The 22460-nt window shown below is 45.5% G+C and overlaps 1 protein-coding gene across 5 annotated transcripts in view; it reads left to right on the top strand.

The window, feature by feature from the left end:
• Positions 1-3143: 3143 nt before the first annotated feature.
• Positions 3144-22460, top strand: part of LOC105059798 (ubiquitin carboxyl-terminal hydrolase 14) — a 59522-nt gene continuing 40205 nt past the window's right edge. For all 5 annotated transcript variants that reach the window (XM_029260436.2, XM_010943251.4, XM_029260438.2 and 2 more), the window contains exons 1-4: positions 3144-3450; positions 3552-3723; positions 19327-19439; positions 19524-19860. In XM_029260436.2, the coding sequence (XP_029116269.1) occupies positions 3340-3450; positions 3552-3723; positions 19327-19439; positions 19524-19860 (733 nt within the window). In that variant the 5' untranslated portion in view covers positions 3144-3339. The remainder of the gene's footprint in view (positions 3451-3551; positions 3724-19326; positions 19440-19523; positions 19861-22460) is intronic.

Below are 22460 nucleotides of genomic sequence, written 5' to 3'. Positions count from 1 at the left end.
ATCTGAAATAGATTGAAAGTAATTTTTTATTATTATGTGTACTATACATACTAAATTAATATTTAAAAAATGCATATTATTGATTTGACAATTTATAGTTAGATCTTAATTTGATATCTTGATAACTCAATTGCTGTATTAAAATCTAATGGTTAGATTTATGAATCTATCAAAGAAGAGACTAGAAATGTATTTAGCTAGGTTGATAAGAATCGGAATAGACCAATTTTGGTTTTTGAAAAAAGAACCAAATTGGACCATCTAGGTGAATAGTCGGCTTGGTAATTGAATTGGTTTTGGAAAATAAGAACCAAACATGCTTTACTTTTGATTCAAACTGTAGATGCTTATGCAATTTCATACGCCCCTAGGGGTCAAGGGTGATGAGTGCAAAAATAACTGGATCACTATGTTTAGTTGTATTATGGTGATCTTTTGTATTAGTGATCCCAAATCACTCTCACTCCTCCAATCATCGACTAACCTGATGATGAGAAACCCATCTTTAAGGATGGATATCTAAGATCGCCTCGGGGTATTGATCTTAGGTTGTATTTTGGGGACAACAATATCTCTCAATTCAGTAGAAAAAATTGATATATCAATATACTTTAACATATTGCATCAATATATCATATCATATTATATTATATTGATATTACATATTGTTTGACCTTTCCTATCCTATATGGATATGCCATGAAACTTTTTGGCCAACGAAAATGATGACAAGTCTAATAATGAGAGATAGAAAGCTGCATGAGTATACCACCAGTGTTAGAGCAACCAAAAGACATAACCAATAAGAGGATACAAGAGTAGTATTGGTCCAAGTGTCTTAACCTTTAAGGACTTTCACTAACATCATATCACCATCTGAAGAAGATGGATCTGGATAGGAATAAGGTATAGCCTAGGTTATAGTAGTAGATATCTGAGTTAATACTATTTCTAGAGATAGGGTCCTACTAGTAAATAAAGTATAGGATAAAGAAAAGCTAAGATAAAATAGAATTTTGATATGTTGGACATTGAAAGATCTCTTATAAAATATAAATTTATTTTTTTATATGCAATATGATAATAGTAAAGCAACCGCTCATCTTTATAATTGTACTCATCGTATGATCCTCAACATTCTTAAGGTTCACTTTCACGATCCCATATGTAGTAGAATCGCACATCATATCACGATCTAATATCTTTCAGCCTATGACTCATACTCATGTATTGCGATTGATCATGGTCATATCCTAATCCGTCAGCCTACTTGTTAATATCATAACCAAGCTTTGCCTCTTTGGCCTATGCCTTACACTTAGTAGGATTTATAATTTATCACGGTTAAATCTATATAAGTCTAGCAAAGGTCATGCAACTTTTATTTGTTACTCCTTTTAATCTTATCTACGTGATACTTGCTTATACCTACCAACTAAGTTGTTGAGATGGGATATGAATGATATAATATATATATTATATACTATATTTTAATATATTTATTAATCAGATTATTGTCATATTATTATTCAATTTTATTTATAAATTATAGCAAAAATATATTAATTATAATTTATATTTATATTTTAAATTATTTAATTTGTTACTTATATTTATCCTATTTTTTAATTGAAATAAATACTACTGTTAAAATAATAATATATTATAATTGTAAATAGAAATATTAATTTGACAATAATAACTAATATATTTTATAAGTTTAACATTGTGTATAATTAATAAATATTTTTATAAAGTATAATAATAATATATTAATAATTTATTATGATATAGTTCTATATAATTAATAAATATATTTTTATAATATATCAGAAGTAGTTTTGGTATTATATGATTAGTAATCTTAGATTCTTATAAAAAATCAAATAGATTACTTATAGTTACCTAAAAATCTTTAATCAACAAATATAACATGCTAAATATGGTGATCTTAAATCATCAAGGATTAGACTATCTTGAGATAAGGATCATTAGTGATTTAAGATCACTTTGGTATTTTCATTTAGGTCCTCAAACATTATAGAGATGTCATTTGACATCACTTTCAATTTTTTTATTTTTTTTAAAAAAAATTATATTTCTCTTTTTCAAAATATAAATAAATTTAAATAGTCAATTATTTTTATAAAAAATATAATGATAGTGGTGGATATGGTGATAGTTGCAGCAGAGGTAATGGAGGTGGTTGTAATGTTGGTGGTAGGTTTAATGGTGGTATAGTGGATGTGACAATGATAGTAACGATGGTATGGTAAAAGCGATGGTGATGATATTAGTAATAATAATAGCGAGGGCATCAATGATGTAAAGAGGCGGCAATAGTATGATGGAGGTGGCGACAATAATGAAATAATGACAATGATGGTGGTGGTTAAGATGTTGGTAATGTGATGGAGATAGTGATGATACCTATAATAATAATAAGGATGATAGTAGTAGCGTCAATGATGGGTGTCGAAGGAGTGATGGTGGAGGAGAAGGTGTTAGTGCCGGTGGTAAAAATAAATTTATTAAAATATAAAAAATAATTTTTTTTTTTATTTTTTTTAAAAATAATGAAATTGGCTTCTAAAAAATAGAAGGTAAAAAGCAAACTATCAAACATATTTTTTTGCCTTGATTTCTATAATTCTGTTATTAAAATAGAAAATAAGAAGTAAAAGCTATTTCAAACAAATAATTTGTGTTTCATTTAATTATAAAATTATTTTTAGTAAAATAGATTCATTTTATCCAATAGTGTTCCTTCGAGCTCTCAGATTTTGAAAACCAATTCTTCCTGCAAGTGAAAAATTTTCTATTCAAATAAAATAAAAAATTTCCATCCTATATTTTGAATATTTGTAAAGCTTCATTATTTAGAATAATTAAAAATATCAATAAATTTTAGGTACTTTTGCATATTATACATGGTAATTTTCAAAGTATTTTTTAAAAAACAGGTGATTCATAAATATTTTCTATTTATATTGCAATCAGAGGCTTGGTTAGGACATAGATGCGAGTCATTAAAGTCAATTTATTAATATTTTATTTTTTATATATTTTAGTAATTTTTTTATACTAATAAAATTATTTAATATTTTTAAATAATAACCCGGTTCGCCTGCCGCCCCGCTGCCTACATCCCGTTCCCTCTCCCCTTCCTATCATGAAGCCCGGAGAGCCGCGCTGGACCAGGCTTCTCAGGCCCTCGATACTTTGGAGCCGACCTCGAGCAGAGCCCAGCTCGCTTGTGTTCGGCTTGCTTAGATCCCCACCACTCTCCGCTCCCATTTCGTTTCTTCCCTTCCTCTCCGCCGGCCAAACCCTAAACGAATGATCCCTTCATCCATGGAGCTCCTTCGCTCCCACCTCTCTAAGGTCCGAATTCCCGAGCCCACCAACCGCATCTCCAAGCAGGAATGCTGCATCTCCTTTGACACCCCGGTAATCCCTCCCCGTTCTCGAATTCTGGGGGTTTTCTCCTATCTCTTCTTGCTCTCCTTTTCTGATTTCGAGTCGTTTGATGGCGCTATGGTCTGGTTCAGAGGTCGGAGGGGGGCTTGTACGTGGATTTGAGCTCGTTTCTTGCGTTCGGGAAAGAGTACGTGGGCTGGAACTACGAGAAGACGGGGAATCCGGTCTTCCTCCACATCCAGCAGAGGAGGAAGCCCGTCACTGAGGACCGGCCCGTCAAGAAACCCACCCTTCTCGCCATCGGTACCTGAGTGGATTGCCTTCTAAGCTTTCTTTTCTTTTTGCTTATTTTTATCGGTCTTAATTGTCGAGTTAACGGGTAGTGTTTGAAACGTTGCTTGGATAAACGCAAAATTACCGGCTGTAACTAGAAAATCGTACATTTATGATATTGCGAAATTCTTTTTCTTTTTCCTTTCCTTTTTGTTTTTTTTTGTTTTTTTGGTTCTTAAATAAAGGGAGGGAATATCGACAAGTTAGAATCATCTGTGACCGTTACTTCATGCTCCTCACAAGTTTCAAACCAAGGACGGATGCTACCACTGGGTGTATAATCCAGTTCACACATTAAAGAATTGCCTCTATTTTTTAATCTTGAAGTCTTATGAATGTGCCATTTTATGATAACTTTTCTTTTTTTTTTTTTTTTTTGTATTTTTTTGGTAAATTCATGGGATCATCCAATCTGACCCCACCCCTCGCACCTTCTGCCCCCTCCTATTCAAGAAATATGCTGATTATTCACTGATATTATGAAGCTTTCACCAAGACCAAGTTGCTCTAGCATCTGTTTTCATTTCTTTTAAATCAAGCCGGAGATATTAAATAGTTTTGGGCAAGGGTGGTTATACTGGTACTGAGACCTGTACTGTGCCATTCTAGTCTATTTACGGTCTTTTTGTTTTATTTTCAAATTTTGAACTGAAGTTGGCATATGGTTTGCCAACTATAATTCAAAATTAAAAAAAAAAAAAAAGATGGAACTAGTTAGGAATGAAGATGGTATTGTCATGGGATCCATACTAGGGTTGCAATCGAGTCAAGCCGAGTTGAGTATCTAAAAGCTTGAGCTCGATTCGACTTAAAATATTCGGACTTGAAATTAGGTCTGAGATTAATAGAGCCTTAATATCACAAGCTTGAGCTTGGCTCGATGAAAAATAAATAAAATTTGAGATCGACTTAATTCGACTGGAATATCAACCGAGCCATACTCGAGCTCAAAATTGAGCTTTAGCCTACTAATAATATATATGTTAATATATATTATAAATAAAAATAATATTATTAAAAATATGTATAAACTCGAATAGGCTCGTAAGCTTTTGAGCTGAGTATCTTACTACTCAAGCTTAACTTGAACTCGATAATAACCAAGTCAAGTCAAGTTTGGACTCGAGTTGAGCTCGTGTAACTTGCACGCAGCTTGACTTGTTGGTACCCCAAGTCCACATGGTGAAGAGGGAAAAGGAGAAGGAAGAGAGAGAGAGGGAGGGAGGAAGGGGGAGGGAGAGGGTGGGAGGAATGAGCTTATTGGAACCGAACCATGGTTAGGGAGGCGGGGTGGTGTTCGTGAGCCCTTTTGGTGGAGGGGGGGGTTGAGAAGGAAGGGGACACATGGGATTAGTTGCAAGGGGGGAGGGGGCGAGTTGCGAGTGAGTTCTAAACCATTTGAGTAGTTGAGTAGGGGGCGGGGGAGGTTTGATAATTGGTTTGGTAGCCAAACCGTTTGAATAGTTGGTTCGATAGCTGAATTGCTTGAATAGCTGGAACCATGCTGATTCTGATTGGTCTGGTTTGGTACAATCTGATCCGGCCTGTACTACAGACCTTGTCTAGGAGACTGTGTTGCTGAAAGCATTCCCAAGAAAATGCTGGAAATATAATGACCTGCTGGTGCTTTTTGTATATAATGCTTGCAGTGACATATGTATATGATGTGATCCCACTACTACATGGAAATCTTAATTTTCATGTTTCTCGAGTCCAATACTTCTTAATGCCTTATGCTTGCATTTTTTAGTGACATGATTTAAGGTTCCTCATTGTTCTTATATGTGCATGTGACAAATTTGCAGTACTTATTTAATCAGAGGTTTACGTGGAAGCATAAGTTAGATACATGAAGTGGAAAAATATTGAATAAGATCAAATCTAACTGTTGGTGCAAAAATCCGCCTGCGTCGGAGAAGCTGGAGTCGAGGGAGTCGCGGTCGCCGCCGGGACCTGCAAAAGAAGTCTAAACCGGAGTTGGGGTTGCTCCGACAAGATCCTCCGACGCTCAAGTCAGTTCTCTGCCTCAACAAGAATGGAGTGCTCGAACGAAAATTTTAGCAGAGTTTTGGGATAGAAATTAGAGCTTAGAGAATAACGTATCTGGGGTCCCTCTTTTATAGGCGGAGAGGCAACAGACTGATAGCGATGTTTGTAACCGTCTGGCAATGGGCTGCCCAGGGTCAGGAGGAGTTTGTTGCAAAGAGTAGTGGAGTGGAATCGTGGCCATCATCGGGACATGCCACGTGGAGTCTGTTGCGGAGAGTGGAGCGGCATCCGTTGTCGCGACTTGCCAGAGGGTGGAGGAACCGCGCGGTATCCGTCGCAGGAAGTGAAGCAGAATCGTGGCCATTATTGCGGCCAGCCAAGGAGTAATGGAGCCGTGCGGAATCCGTCGCAGGAAGTGGAGCAGAGTCGTGGCCGTTACTGCGGCCAGCCAGGGAGTGATGGAGCCACGCGGAATCTGTTGCAGAAGGTGGAGCAGAGTCGTGGTCGTTACTGGGGCCTGCCAGAGGGTCCAGACCTGTCGGCCGAAGTTCGGTTGGAGTCTAATCTCCGCAAAAGTCCGGATGGGGATCATTTGTCAAGGAATCTCGACCGAGACCTGCAACAGGTGTTCAGGACGGAAGTTCGGCTCCCGTGGGAGTCCAGACGAAGTCTTCCTACAGTTGAAGTGGGGGACGAAGTCCGGCTCCCGTAGGAGTCCGGACGAAGTTTACCTGCAATCGGAGTCGGGGACGAAGTCCGGCTCCCGTAGGAGTCCGGACGAAGTTTACCTGCAATCGGAGTCGGGGACGAAGTCCGGCTCTCGTAGGAGTCCGGACGAAGTCTTCCTGCAGTTGGAGTCGGAGACGAAGTCCGACTCCCGTGGGAGCCCGGACGAAGTCTTCCTGCAGCCGGAACTGGAGACGGAGTCCGGCTCCCGTAGGAGTCCGGATGGAGTCTTCTTGCTGCTGAAGTCGGGGACGAAGTCCAGCTCCCGTAGGAGTCCGGACGAAGTCTTCCTGCCGCTGAAATCGGGGACGCAGTCCGGCTCCCGTAGGAGTCCGGACGAAGTCTTCCTGCCGCTGAAGTCGGGGACGCAGTCCGGCTCCCGTAGGAGCCCGGACTAAGTCTTCCTGCCGCCGAAGTCGGGGACGCAGTCCGGCTCCCGTAGGAGTCCGGACGAAGTCTTCCTGCCGCTGAAGTCGGGGACAAAGTCCGGCTCCCGTAGGAGCCCGGACTAAGTCTTCCTACCGTCGAAGTCGGGGACGAAGTCCGGCTCCCGTAGGAGTCCGGACGAAGTCTTCCTGCAGTTGGAGTCGGAGACGAAGTCCGGCTCCCGTAGGAGTCCGGACGAAGTTTACCTGCAGTCGGAGCTGGGGACGGAGTCTGGCTCCCGTAGGAGTCCGGATGGAGTCTTCTTGCCGCTGAAGTCGGAGACGAAGTCCAGCTCCCGTAGGAGTCCAGACGAAGTCTTCCTGTCGCTGAAGTTAGGGACGCAGTCCGGCTCCCGTAGGAGTCCGGATGAAGTCTTCCTGCCGCTGAAGTCGGGGATGCAGTCCGGCTCTCGTAGGAGTCCGAACGAAGTCTTCCTGCCGCTGAAGTCGGGGACGCAGTCCGGCTCTCGTAGGAGCCCGGACTAAGTCTAGCGGGTAGGAACTTGGGTGGAGTCCGTCCGTCGTGAAGAATTTGGTCGACGCCGGTGGGGGTCTATTCGTCGGCAGAACTTGGGAATGTCGCGGGGGCTCGGCCGCCGGAGAGATACCGCCGAAGGTCGGACACCGGTAGAATCCCTGAGGGGTCACTCCTGACACGAACTTCGGCTGGGGGGTTTTATACCCAACACCAATCCCCCTACTTTCGAGTTCGAGTTTCGATCGAAGGAAGTACAGAAAATTTTCACAGCCGAAGTCGTTTCCTTGAATTCTGCACACGACCGCCCTCGGAAATCTTGGCATTTAATGCGCGCGTGCTGGAGTCTTTTCGAATCGGGGCGATCTGAAGGGACCTTTCGGAATTCCCGCCAGGGTGTAATCCTAAGCGCCACGCCATAATGATCCCGCCAGCAGCTAGCCCTACGTCACGGTGAGTGGGACACGTGGCGGGTGCTGGTGGGCTTAGGGATATCCGCCACCATAACTGCGCCAGGTCCCGTCGCTTATTTAAGCCTCCGCCTTTCCTCCATGGGCTTCACTTCGCCTGAGAGTCGACACCTTTCTTCTGCCTGAGAGTTTAGCCACTCAGCCACTCCATCGGTGCCCTTTTCGACTCTGAGCGCTCTTCGCACCAGTCTTCGCCATTTCCGCCGGCTCCCCGCCGCCTTCAGTCCTCCGAGCCTCTCCGAGGGGTTCTCCCATCGGGGCTTCTGCCCCGGAGGCCAACCTCGAGAGGAGTAGAAGGGGGAAAACAGCGGCCTGCGAATTCTCTGGCTGTCGAACTGTCACCGAGGGTTGCCACCGCCTCAAAGGGGGCTCGAGGGAGAGTTCCTTCAACAGCAGGGATTTAATAACGGAAACAATCGGTGAGCGCGTTCCGCCCGAGAATTTCGGAGTAGTTGAACGGGGTGACACCGGTCAAGGGGGCAGAGTTGTCGTCACCAGCTGTGGCGGGTTTCCTGACGTCGTCGGGGCCGAGGGATCAGAAGCGGTCGGTACTGTCGGTGGGGCAGTAGAACTTGTTGCGGGGTCGGTGGAAGTAGCGTATACCGACCTTGCTGGTGGAAGTAGTGCATGCCGACCTTGCCAGTGGAAGTAGCGCATGCCGACCTTGCCGGTGGAAGTAGCGCATGCCGACCTTGCCGAAGTACCCAGGGCGGTGGTCGTCGTGGAGCACGTGGTGGTGGTGCATGCCTCCGGCATCATCGCGGCCTCCGGGGTACTTTCGGTCCTTCTCGATGCAGGTCGTCGTTGCTGCCGTCGTCGTCGTCGTTGCCCCTTGAATTCTATCCCCCCTTTCCCCCTAGGGTTGGGGTTTTGGCGATGGAGCGGAACGAGGCGAGGGGCGAGAGCCGAGAGGTTCATCACACGCACTGAAAAATACTGCTGAGAAGGATGGAACCGGAAAGAGAAGTCGAAAGCTTGAAGTGGTCTCCAATGTATTCTTTTCGAGTCTTGTAGTAATGTTCTTTTTCCTCGGTCCTCAGGGCCTTGTAACGTACACCTTGTTAATCAAGAATGAAAAGGAGATTTTCGTTACCTTGTCCGCATTTTGCGTCAAATTGTCGTCTGCCGAACTTCTTTCATTTACCATTGTTATTGTTGTATTCCTTCTTTTTCTTTTTTTCTTTTTTTTTTTTTTTTGACGTCGTCCGGAGGTTACTGGTCGTTGCCGCATCGGCTCGCTCTTCCAATCATCCTTCTTCTTCAGTCTTAATGGCTTTGTAATGCATATTTAATAAATAATATGAGAAGAGAATTTTCCGCTACCTCTTTTACTCATGTGTTGAATTGTCGCTTGCCGAGCTTCTTTCGGCCTTTGCCTTGCTCGAAATCGATGCTGTTCGGAGGTACCCGATTGCCATCGCATCGACCCGTCCTTTTGCTTATGGCCGCAGGTTTGCCCGGGACCACTCGGGTTTGACGTCCCCTTTCAGGGTTCGAGCTCGGAGGTCTGAGCTTCTCGTTGCCCCGAGGAAGCCGTCTTATCCCTGGCCTGTGTTGAGAGCTCTTTTGGAGACCGGAGATTTTGATGAGAGCCCCCATCCTCGCTGAGACGAGGTTCCCTATATTTTTGATATAATTTGTTTTTCATTTATCGTTGATGTAGTTCATCGCTTTCCTTTTTAACTCCCCTCTCTTTTCTCCTTTTTCTTTTTCGGGTGAGGGTTTTCCCTCTACTCTTGGTGGGGTCGCGGGAGCGCGAAGGGGCCGCTGGGAAGGTCTCCTTTTTCCCATCCGATCTTGAATGACCAGACCTTAATTGGTGTCGGGGCGAGGTTCTTCCCCTATTTCTATCGTAATAAGTTTCAGCTTTGGTTAGGACGAGGTTCTCCTCCTGTCCCTAACGCGGCTGTGGGGGCACATATGGGCGTTGTAGGGCCTTTCTCCCCATCCGGTCTAAGTGTAACCGGGCCTTCGACTTTGCCCATGTTAGGACGAGGTTCTCCTCCTGTTCCTAACGTGGCTGTGGGGGCACATATGGGCGTTGCAGGACCTCTCTCCCCATCCGGTCTGGATGTAACCGGGCCTTCGATTTTGCTCATGTTAGGACGAGGTTCTCCTCCTGTTCCTAACATGGCTGTGGGGGCACATATGGGCATTGCAGGGCCTCTCCCCCCATCCGGTCTAAATGTAACCGGGCCTTCGACTTTACTCTTGTTAGGACGAGTTTCTCCTCCTGTTCCTAACATGGCTGTGGGGGCACATATGGGCGTTGCAGGGCCTCTCCCCCCATCCGGTCTAAATGTAATCGGGCCTTCGACTTTGCTCATGTTAGGACGAGGTTCTCCTCCTGTTCCTAACATGGCTGTGGGGGCACATATGGGCGTTGTAGGGCCTCTCCCCTCATCCGGTCTAAATGTAACCGGACCTTCGACTTTGCCCATGTTAGGACGAGGTTCTCCTCCTGTTTCTAACATGGCTGTGGGGGCACATATGGACGTTGCAGGGCCTCTCCCCCCATCCGGTCTAAATGTAACCGAGCCTTCGACTTTGTCCATGTTAGGATGAGGTTCTCCTCATGTTCCTAACACGGTTTGTTTCGATCGTCCTGTCGATATAGGCTCGTGCCAAAAGAGAAGACATGTGGATATAAGACTTTTATTAAAAATGAAGTTACCGGTAATACATTCGTAAATTTTCAGAGCTCCATGGTCGCGGGAGGTCTGCTCCTCCGAGCTCCTTGAGGTAATAAGTTCCGGGCCGGATTACTTCTTTGACTTCGTATGGGCCTTCCCAATTTGGGGCGAGCTTCCCTCGATCCTGAGGTTGCGAGACGGCGGCTCGTCGAAGCACTAAATCTCCTGCTCTAAAGACTTTATTCTTGACCCAGAAGTTGTAATAGCGGGCGACTTTCTGCCTGTAGGCTGCCATCCGAACTTGAGCTACCTCCCGCTTCTCTTCCAGCAAGTCGAGGTTGGCTTTAAGACCTTGCGAATTGTGATGCACGTTGAATGCCACGACTCGTGCCGATGGGAGCTTAAGCTCAATCGGGATAACGGCCTCCATTCCGAAGGCTAGAGCGAAGGGGGTTTCCCCCGTGGGCAGTCTCTGAGTAGTTCGGTACGCCCACAACATATGATAAAGTTCGTCTATCCAAGTTTCCTTCGCTTTTTCGAGCCTTGTCTTGATCCCTTGCAGCAGAGTTCTGTTGGTCACTTCAGCTTCGCCGTTCGCCTGAGGATAGGCTACGGACGTGAAGTTGTGGGAGATGTTTAGGTCCTCACAAAATTCGGCGAATCTCGCTCCCGTGAATTGCCGCCCATTATCAGTAATTAGGATTCTCGACAGGCCGAACCTGCAGACGATTGACTTCCAGACGAAGTCTTGTACTTTAGCTTCTGTGATTTTCGCCAGCGGTTCGGCCTCGACCCACTTGGTGAAATAGTCAATCGCTACCAGGAGGAACTTCCTCTGCCCCGACGCCACGGGAAAGGGTCCAAGGATGTCCATCCCCCATTGCGCAAACAGTCATGGGGCACTCAAGGGTGTAAGCTCGGCAGCGGGCTGTCTCTGGATGTTGGCATATCTCTGACATCGGTCGCACTTTCTGACGTATTCAATTGAGTCACGATGCATAGTCGGCCAGTAATATCCTTGGCGGAGCAACTTGTGGGACAAGGATCTAGTTTCCAGATGGCTTCCGCAGATTCCTTCATGCACCTCCCACAAGGCGTAGTCAGCTTCCGAAGGCTGGAGACATTTTAAAAGGGGCAAAGAGTATGATCTCTTGTACAACTTGCCCTCATAAAGGATGTATCGGGAGGCTTGATTTCTGAGCTTCCGAGCTTCTTTTGCATCATGAGGGAGAACCCCGTCTCTGAGGTATGCTATCAGTGGGTCGATCCAACTGGGCTCGTGGTCAATTTCCATCACGGGCCGCGATTCTTCTGTACTCGGGCACTTCAGAACTTCAAAGAGAACACCCTTGGGCAATTCGGCCGGGGCCAGCGTAGCCAGTTTGGAGAGAAGATCGGTCCTGGTATTTTCCATCCTTGGAATCTGCCTGATGTTGAAGCTACTGAAGGCGGGGACGAGCTCCTTTACCTTTTCAAGATACTTAGCCATGCTGTTCTCCCGTGCTTCGTAGTTTCCGCTGACTTGTCCCACTACCAGTTGGGAGTCGCTGTGAATTTGGAGCCGATCTACTCCCAACTCTTTGGCGATCTTCAATCCTGCGATCAGAGCTTCATATTCTGCTTCATTATTTGTTGCGGGGAACTCGAAGTGCAGAGCGTACTCCGCGACGATTCCCTCTGGACTGATCAAGATCAGGCCCGCGTCTGCTCCCGACATGTTGGAAGACCCGTCCACGTAGAGGGCCCAAAAGCAACCAGAGGGGTCTGCTTCTTCTTTGGGGGAGTTCGGTCGGGGCTCCAGGCCGTCAATTTCGCCCTGTTCAGATTCGGCCTCCTCCGGGATAGTGCACTCCGCTATAAAATCTGCCAATATCTGGGCTTTCACTGCTGGTCTAGGTCGATAGTTGATGTCGAATTCTGTGAGCTCGATCGCCTATTTCACCATCCTCCCGGAGGCATCCGTCCGGTGTAGAATCGCCTTGATCGGTTGGTCGGTGAGCAGCGTTACGGTGTGCCCTTGAAAGTAGGGTCGGAGCTTCCGGGCTGCAATCAACAGGGCGTAAGTTAGTTTCTCTAATTTAGTATATCTGGTTTCGGCGTCTCTCAACGCGCGACTGACGTAGTAGATCGGCCGCTGGACTTTTTCTTCTTCCTTGACAAGGACTGCTGCGAGAGCCATGGGGGAGACCGTCAGGTACAAAAACAGTTCCTCTCCAGGCTCTGGCTTCGCCAACAACGGAGGCGAGCCGAGGTAGCTCCTTAGCCCTTCGAACGCCTGTTGGCACTCAGTAGTCCAACAGAAGTTCTTCTGCCGCTTGAGGATTTGGAAGAAGGGCAAGCACCGTTCGGCCGATCTCGCAACGAAGCGATTCAGGGCTGCCACCCTCCCTGTAAGGCGCTGAACCTCTTTTATCGACTTCGGGGCGGCCATCTCCTGGATGGCGCGAATTTTCTCTGGGTTGGCTTCAATTCCGCGTCCCGATACCATGAAGCCCAGGAACTTTCCCGAGGTCACTCCGAAAGCACATTTAGTCGGGTTCAGCTTCATCTTATATTTTCGGAGGGCGTCGAAGGTCTCTTCGAGGTCGGCGACGTGGTTCATGGAAGATTTGCTTTTCACGAGCATGTCGTCCACGTAGACCTCCATATTGCGGCCGATCTGCTCCTTGAAGATTTTGTTCATCAGCCGTTGGTAAGTTGCGCCTGCATTTTTAAGGTCGAAAGGCATGACCTTGTAACAGTAAAGGCCACGGTTAGTAATGAAAGCAGTCTTTTCTTCGTCTTCCGGCGCCATCCTGATTTGGTTATAGCCGGAGAATGCATCCATAAAGGTGAGGAGCTCATGGCCCGAGGTTGCATCCACCAGTTGATCAATTCTGGACAGAGGGTAGCTGTCCTTTGGGCAGGCTTTATTCAGCTTTTTGAAGTCTATACACATCCTCCACTTGCCGTTTGCCTTTTTGACTAGGACGACGTTGGAAATCCAGTCAGGATAATTGACTTCTCTAATGAATCCGGCTTTTAGGAGTTTGTCCACTTCCTCAGCTATCGCTTTCTGCCTCTCCGGTGCGTGACCCCGGATTTTTTCTTTCGTCGGTCGATGCTTTGGATCGACGGCCAGACGGTGTTCCATGACTTCCGTGTCAATCCCTAACATGTCTGTTGGAATCCAAGCGAAAACATCCGCATTCTTTCGTAGAAAATCGACGAGATGCGTCCGCACCTCTTCTCCCAGGTTGGAGCCGATCTTCACCACATGCTCCGCATTCCCGTCGTTCAAAGGGATCGAAATCAGATCTTCGATTGGACCGCCCCTCTCCTCAGCGAGGTCGTCGCGGGCGTCCAGCCCATCAACTGGACAGAGGTCGGATTGGTCACTTCTTTGCAAGGCTATGTTGTAGCAGTGTCTGGCCAGGGCTTGGTCTCCCCTGACTTCTCCGACCCCCTGGTTGGTAGGGAATTTCAATTTCAAATGGTAGGTTGACACGATGGCTCGGAGAGCGTTGAGGCTAGGTCGGCCGAGGATTGCGTTGTAGGCTGACGGCGCCTTCACCACCAGGAAATTCACCAGAGCTCTGGATTGTTTTGGATATCGACCCGCAGCTACAGTCAAAGTTATTACTCCCTCCACCGGGACAGCATCGCCGGTAAACCCTACCAGAGGGGAGCTAATCGGCCCCAAATGGCTGTCAAGGATGGACATTCTTGAGAAGGCGTCGTAGAACAAAATGTCGGCCGAACTTCCATTGTCGACTAAAATGCGGCGGACATCGTAATTAGCTATATTCAAGGAAACCACAACTGCGTCGTTATGAGGAAATTGAACTCCCCGAGCATCTTCTTCAGTGAAAGTTATGGATTCCTCGATCTTTTGCCGCTTGGGAGGTCCGGCCAATACGCTGGCCGCTCCCCGCCGGGATTCTTCCGAGATGGTGTTGGCGAAATCCGTCGGAGGTCGATTGTCTGACCGCTCCATGCTGGCGGCCGTTGCCGGAGGAGGAGCCTGGGAAACTGGAGGCGAGGCCGGAGCCTGAGATCTGGCCGCAGAGGCTGTGGGTCGCCGTGCGGATGCTTTGCGGAGAGGCATCGGGCGAAGATCTAGCGGGGGAAGGAGGAGAGGACGTCGGAAAAGATGGCCGGAGGCGGTCCCGTTGAGCGCTCCTTTAAAAACAAGGGTACTGCGAAGACACAGCGCCCTTCTTCTAGCGCCAATCCTGTTGGTGCAAAAATCAGCCTGTGTCGGAGAAGCTGGAGTCGAGGGAGTCGCGGTCGCCGCCGGGACCTGCAAAAGAAGTTTAAACCGGAGTTGGGGTTGCTCCGGCAAGACCCTCCGACGCTCAAGTCAGTTCTCTGCCTCAACAAGAATGGAGTGCTCGAACGAAAATTTTAGCAGAGTTTTGGGATAGAAATTAGAGCTTAGAGAATAACGTATCTGGGGTCCCTCTTTTATAGGCGGAGGGGGCAACAGAGTGATAGCGATGTTTGTAACCATATGGCAGTGGGCTGCCCAGGGTCAGGAGGAGTTTGTTGCGAAGAGTAGTGGAGTGGAATCGTGGCCATCACCAAGACATGCCACGTGGAGTCTGTTGTGGGGAGTGGAGCGGCGTCCGTTGTCGTGACTTGCCAGAGGGTGGAGGAACCGCGCGGTATCCGTCGCAGGAAGTGGAGCAGAATCGTGGCCATTAATGCGGCCAGCCAGGGAGTGATGGAGCCGCACGGAATCCGTCACAGGAAGTGGAGCAGAGTCGTGGCCGTTACTGCGGCCAGCCAGGGAGTGATGGAGCCGCGTGGAATCTGTTGCAGAAGGTGGAGCAGAGTCGTGGCCGTTACTGGGGCCTGCCAGAGGGTCCAGACCTGTCGGCCGAAGTTCGGTTGGAGTCCGATCTCCGCAGAAGCCCAAATGGGGATCATTTGTCGAGGAATCTCGGCCGAGACCTGCAACAGGAGTTCAGGGCGGAAGTCCGGCTCCCGTGGGAGTCCGGACGAAGTCTTCCTACAGTTGAAGTGGGGGACGAAGTCCGGCTCCCGTAGGAGTCCGGACGAAGTTTACCTGCAATCGGAGTCGGAGACGAAGTCCGGCTTCCGTAGGAGTCCGGATGAAGTTTACCTGCAATCGGAGTCGGGGACAAAGTCCGGCTCCCGTAGGAGTCCGGACGAAGTCTTCCTGCAGTTGGAGTCGGAGACGAAGTCCGGCTCCCGTGGGAGCCCGGACGAAGTCTTCCTGCAGCCGGAACTGGGGACGGAGTCCGGCTCCCGTAGGAGTCCGGATGGAGTCTTCTTGCCGCTGAAGTCGGGGACGAAGTCCAGCTCCCGTAGGAGTCCGGACGAAGTCTTCCTGCCACTGAAGTCGGGGACGCAGTCCGGTTCCCGTAGGAGTCCGGACGAAGTCTTCCTGCCGCTGAAGTCGGGGACGAAGTCCGGCTCCCGTAGGAGCCCGGACTAAGTCTTCCTGCCGCCGAAGTCGGGGACGCAGTCCGGCTCCCGTAGGAGTCCGGACGAAGTCTTCCTATCGCTGAAGTCGGGGACGAAGTCCGGCTCCCGTAGGAGCCCGGACTAAGTCTTCCTGCCGCCGAAGTCGGGGACGAAGTCCGGCTCCCGTAGGAGTCCGGACGAAGTCTTCCTGCAGTTGGAGTCGGAGACGAAGTCCGGCTCCCGTAGGAGTCCGGACGAAGTTTACCTGCAGTCGGAGCTGGGGACGGATTCCGGCTCCCGTAGGAGTCCGGATGGAGTCTTCCTGCCGCTGAAGTCGGGGACGCAGTCCGGCTCCCGTAGGAGTCCGGACGAAGTCTTCCTGCCGCTGAAGTCGGGGACGCAGTCCGGCTCCCGTAGGAGTCCGGACGAAGTCTTCCTGCCGCTGAAGTCGGGGACGCAGTCCGGCTCCCGTAGGAGCCCGGACTAAGTCTAGCGGATAGGAACTTGGGTGGAGTCCGTCCGTCGTGAAGAATTTGGTCGACGCCTGTGGGGGTCTATTCGTCGGCAGAACTTGGGAATGTCGCGGGGGCTCGGCCGCCGGAGAGATGCCGCCGAAGGTCAGACGTTGGTAGAATCCCTGAGGGGTCACTCCTGACACGAACTTCGGCTGAAGGGGGTTTTATACCCAACACTAACATTATAGAGCAGAACACTCAAATGTTAATGTAAATGTATTTGTTTCTTCATATTGTTTGGGGTAGATAGCATTGTGTTTGAGATTGACAGTGACTCTGTTTGTTTATAATTTGTTGGCTATTGAGGTTATTGCTTTGTGTCAGCTTTTTGATGTTATTTACTTGGACGCACGTACTTTATGAAACATGTGGTTGGTGAACGAGGATTCATGAAGCCAGCCCTATATATTTGGTACAAGGATTGATGATTATGTATTTGGTATCCTTGTTTTATGTGGATTATGGATATGGTACCCTTGTATGGATTAAATCTGGTGGATGAAGTGAATAGGTGCTTATAGAGCACTACATGATGGACACATGCCTTTGTAAGATGTTAATAAGATAAATAGCGTTTCATGATTTAGAATGTTGAGATGAATGCACAGTGATACAATGAAAGATAAATTGAGGATCGAATGCCTTTGTAGTGTTGTAAATTCTAGTTAGGAGAATTGTTTGATATGGTATGGACATATACAATAATACCTTAAGAAAAATTCTAGTTAGGAGAGGTGCAATGGTTCATGAGTTTGCATGAATTGGTAAGAAGGGGCTAACCTAACATAACATGAACCAGTGGACATAGGTATTAAGTGGCCTAGTTGGGTCATAGCTTAACATCAACTGCCAACATTTTGTCTCGATGAGGCCTTGAGCTAGGTTTTGTAGCTTGAGTCTAAAGTGGTAATTCAGTCTTAAATCCAAAAGTGCTAGCTTTGATCTAGTCAATGTGGGGTTGTTCAACCCGTAAAAACAATTTTTGGCCTTGGTCATGTCATCATCCAAACAAGATGCATAAAAGAGATGGGAGATATGTTGGGCCCATCGTGGGTAGAGCTGTCAAACAAATGAGCTGCTTGCAAACAGCTTGTGTTTGGCTTGCTTGACTAGTAAATGATCGAACATGAGCCTGGATTTTAAACTCTGACACAAGCAAGGCGTAGCTTGCTCATTTTTGGTTCAATATAGCTTGAAATATAAATAAATAGATTGTAATTTTAATGCTTTCCAGCTTTTTATATATTTTTGTATTATACTCAGTAATATGTATTTTTTAAAAATGATTTATCTCCTCTTTTGGTTCTTGATTGAAGGGCTGCAATGTTTACTTGCTAGTAGACATTGCAACTGTTATTGTTACAATCTTATGGTTGAGATCAATATGGGAAAACCTTAAAAACCCTAAATCCTCCTGTTTTCTCCTTTCTCAAGCACTTAAGGCACATTGTAATCCATTTTCTTTTCCATAGTTCCAAAATCCTTCTCCATCTCTTTCTACATCCCTCTCTGTTCCCTTCTTTTTCTGCAAGTGAGCTCTCTGTGGTCCCAGTGCTGAGGGTAGTGTTCCCTTATGAGGTTTGATTTGATGGTGTCACTTCTCCTCCTAACCACCCATTCTGGTGGTTATTAAATCTTTTCACCTCTATATTGGCAATGTACCCCCCAATCACTTTGATTTTGGACTCAAGTAGTCCTCCACTTAGAAGGGTAGAGTTCAGAATCTATTGCAAGTTTGAAAAGAAGAGCTAGAAGTTCCAGAGGTGGAGCCATGGCTGGGAGAAAGCTTACAGGATCTTCTAACATATACAAATTTGGAGCTAAAGCGAGTTGAGCTTGAGCTAGCTCAATAAATAACAAGTCGACCTTGAGCTGATTTTTGGTAGTTAAACTTGAGCTTGAGCTGGCCAAAAAATTTTTCAAGCCGAACCTATCTACATTGAGCTTCCTTATTTTTGGATTGTTCACGGCCCTAAGGGGTTAGGAAGGTGGTGTTGAGGGCAATGTTGGTGGTGGTGGAACTGTGGAAGGAATGTTGGATATGATGATGGTAGTGGTGAGAGTGATGATGGTGCATTGGTGAGGAAGGTTGCACGGATTGGGATACTGGGGTTTGTTGTGGCTTTGGGACTATAGAGGTAAGGATGCTGTAGCAGCCAGGGGATTTATAGGCAGTGGTGGTCCAAGATGTTGTGGTGAGTTGAGGAGAATGAGATGATTGTAACTTGGTGCATGTGTTTCATAATAATTGAAGGTAATCTTGGTTGGACATAATGTGCTGCCATGGGGGTGGGGAACAGAGGAGGGGTTGCAGAGGAGATCATTATGTTGGAATTTGGGGGTTAGAGTTGTTTTGTTTTTTTTTTGGTAATTTTGTAATATGTTTGTGTGTGTGCGCGCGCGAGCGAATGTATGTATCAACTTTTGGGCTCGGCTAGGTAAGGTTAAGCTATTTTATTAAGCTTGAGCCTAGCCTAGGTGGTCCAGGACTCAATTGGGCCTTGAAATTTAGACTGCTAGCCATGGCTTGATTGGACAGTGGCAGGTTGGTATGGCTTCCTGTGCCTAGGTTAAATGAGAAAATAAAGGAATACTGGATACCACCCCTAATAAGAATGACTGGCGAATAAGGATTCATAAAGCTGAGCATAAACCTTTAATAAGAGTCGGATTTAAATATGTACTTTCCCATACTTAACACACACACACACACACATATACATATGTGTGTGTGTGTGTGTGTATATAATGATTGATGCTGAATGATAGATGATGTTTGGGTGGCTTTGAATGTTGAAGGTTATGAATACTTTTCTATTCAATCCAGTACCTAAATTTTTGATTTTTTTATTATATATTTTGTAACTTATTCGTTCTTAACAAAAATAGTTGCATTAAAAGGGATATTTGATAAAACATGTTTGATAGGTGTGGAGGGAGGATTTGATGATCGAGAACCTGAGTATGAAGAAACTCTTGATATAGTCATATTACCTGAGCATGTCACTATCCCATTTCCATCTGTTGAGCTGCCAGAAAAGGTAGGTACTCTTTTTGCTGTTACAATGAACATCCAGGTGAAAATCATAAAACATTCCAAACTTAAATTTGCTGTAAATTTGCAGGTTAGGATTGCTGTTGATGCCATTTTAATTTCTGAAGGTGCTGAACGCAAAGAACAATTAGCATCTTGGACTGCTGAGAAAAAGAAAGTCAGTGCCTATGCCATGAACCTGCAACAGATTAACAATGGCATTGTTGTTCCTCCATCTGGGTGGAAATGCAGCAAATGTGACAAGACTGATAACCTCTGGCTGAACTTAACTGATGGAATGATCCTCTGTGGAAGGAGAAACTGGGATGGAAGTGGTGGCAATAATCATGCTATTGAACACTACAAAGAGACGAACTATCCTCTTGCTGCAAAACTTGGAACTATAACTGCTGATTTGGAAGGAGCAGGTAATGCTTTTACATGATGTTCATATATTTTTGCCAAGATGGCATTAACAAAAGCCACAAGTTTCCAGGTATCCGGTTCTCCAATGTAGGCTGGTCCACACCATTAATCATACATACATTTTGCATAGCATTGTTGCAAGTTGCTGCATGCATGTAACATGAGGTTTTCTCATATGAAAAACTGCATTTTGTTTTGTCATTTAGTTAACACTTTAAACTGCCTTATGGTTTAATTTCTATAAAGTAAAGTTAGATTCTTTTTGTTTAGTATATGTATTAAATTTGTTGGTGGTCAATGTAGTGAATTTAATTTGGACATTATACTTGCAACCAGCTCTTCTTCCCACCCCACCCCCCCACCACCCCTCCCCTTTTTTTTGTTGTAGTCTAGTTAACATGCGCTTTGAGAGATGCATATTCTAGTTAATGTGTGATTTGAGAGATGGAGTTCATCATGCCACTTTAATATTCTTTACTAGTTGTTAGTTTCACTTAAGACTGTTGATAATCAGAATTACTTGTATATCTTTCATATTACAAGAGGCTCTATATATAGAGCAATAAATGTCTAAGTATAATGAACCTATTGATCTCCTAATGATATATTTCCTAAACAGGATTTGATATATTTTCTGTTTAGGATTATACAGATTTCTCAAATCAATTACAATAGGAAACAAAACAATGACAAATATCTCCTATTCTAAATATGAAAATATATAAATTAAAATCCCTGATTTGTAGACATAAATCAAGGGATATAGAGATATCAATCAACACTCTCCCCCAAGCTAGTGCGTGTGTATCATATGCATCAAGCTTGTTACATATGTATGTTACCCTCGGACCCCGAAGTGATTTGGTGAAGATATTTGCTAGTTGATTGTTAAAATTCACAAACGAGGTAGTGATTTCTTCAGAGATAATCTTTTCTCGAATGAAATGGCAGTCAATTTCTATATGTTTAGTCTACTCATGGAAGACTGGATTAGAAACAATGTGCAAGACTGCTTGATTATCACAAATGAGTTTCATAGAGCATACCTTGCAAAACTTCAATTCTTGAAACAGTTATCTCAACCATATAAATTCACATGTAGTAAGGGCCATAGCTCGATATTCTGCTTCTACACTTGATCTGGCAACCACATTTTGTTTTTTGCTTTTCAATGAGATGAGATCGCCCCCAATAAGAACACAGTACTCAGAAGTCGATCTTCTATCTCAAGAGGATCCTGTCCAATCTGCATCTGTATATGCAACAATGTCTTTATGGTCTCTATTTTCATAAATCAACTCTCATCCGAGAGAACTCTTAATATATCTCAAGATTTAAACTACTGCATCCCAATGACTGTCATAAGGAGAGTTAAGAAACTGACTTACAACATTAACAGCGAAGGATATGTCTGGTCTGGTCGTGGTGAGATAATTTAATTTCCTACTAGTCCCGATACTTGTCTGGGTCTGAATAGGGTTCTCCCTGATTTGGTAGAAGTTTCACGTTTGGATCTATAGGAGTATTGATTGGTTTACAATCTAGCATCCCAGTCTCTTTCAGAATGTCAAGGACATACTTTCTTTGAGAGATGGCGATATCTGTTTTTGATTGTGCTACTTCAATCCCAAGAAAGTACCACAACCGGCCTAAGTCCTTAGTTTGGAAGTATTGAAACAAGTGCTACTTTAGGTCTTTAATACCGTCATGATCATCACCTATAATGATAATATCATCCACGTAGACCACAAGGTAGATGCATAGATTTGAGGATGAATGTTTATAAAATATAGAGTGATCTGCCTCATTACGGATCATGCCAAATTGCTGTATGACTTTACTAAATCTTTCAAACCATGCCCGAGGAGACTACTTAAGGCCATATATGCAAACCAGACTCTGTCTCTCCCTGAGCAACAAACCCAAGTGGTTTCTCCATATAAACTTTCTCTTCCAAGGCATCATGTAGAAAGATATTTTTGATGTCCAGCTGATATAGAGGCCAATGGTTCATGACAGCCATTGGTAAGAAGAGCCGGACAGATGCGATCTTAGTAACAAGAGAGAATGTGTCTCCATAATCAAGACCAAAGATCTGAGTATAGTCCTTAGCCACAAGACGTGCTTTCAAACGATCCACCTATCCATCAGGGCCCATCAGGGCCCACTTTAATAGTAAAAATTCATCGACAATCAACTGTAGATTTCTGAAGAGGGGAAGGAACAAGAGTTCATGTGTTATTGGATTTCAAGGCTGCCATCTCATCAATCATCGTCTGATGCCATCCTGGATGGAAAAGTGCTTTTTGGACAGTTTTAGGAATAGAAACGGAAGACAAGGTAGAAACAAAGGCATAATGGGATGAGGATAAATGATGATAGCTCAAGAAATTATAAATAGGATAAGAATTACGAGTAGAGTGTATATCTCTACGGAGAGCTATAGGCCAGTCAGTGGAATGCTCAGGTAGGCTCGGGGCAGGTGGAGATGCTGGAGCAGGAAATGGATGACCCGAATCTTGAGTGGAAATAGTCTCTGAAATCTTAAGTTGTGGTCGACGTTGATAAGTGATAAGTGGGCATGGTGAGAAATGTATTGCTT

This window comes from Elaeis guineensis, chromosome 2 (genome assembly GCF_000442705.2).
Source record: "Elaeis guineensis isolate ETL-2024a chromosome 2, EG11, whole genome shotgun sequence".
Lineage (NCBI taxonomy): Eukaryota > Viridiplantae > Streptophyta > Magnoliopsida > Arecales > Arecaceae > Elaeis > Elaeis guineensis.
The sequence above is the reverse complement of the archived record's forward strand: the minus strand, read 5'-3'. Positions and strand labels throughout refer to the sequence as shown.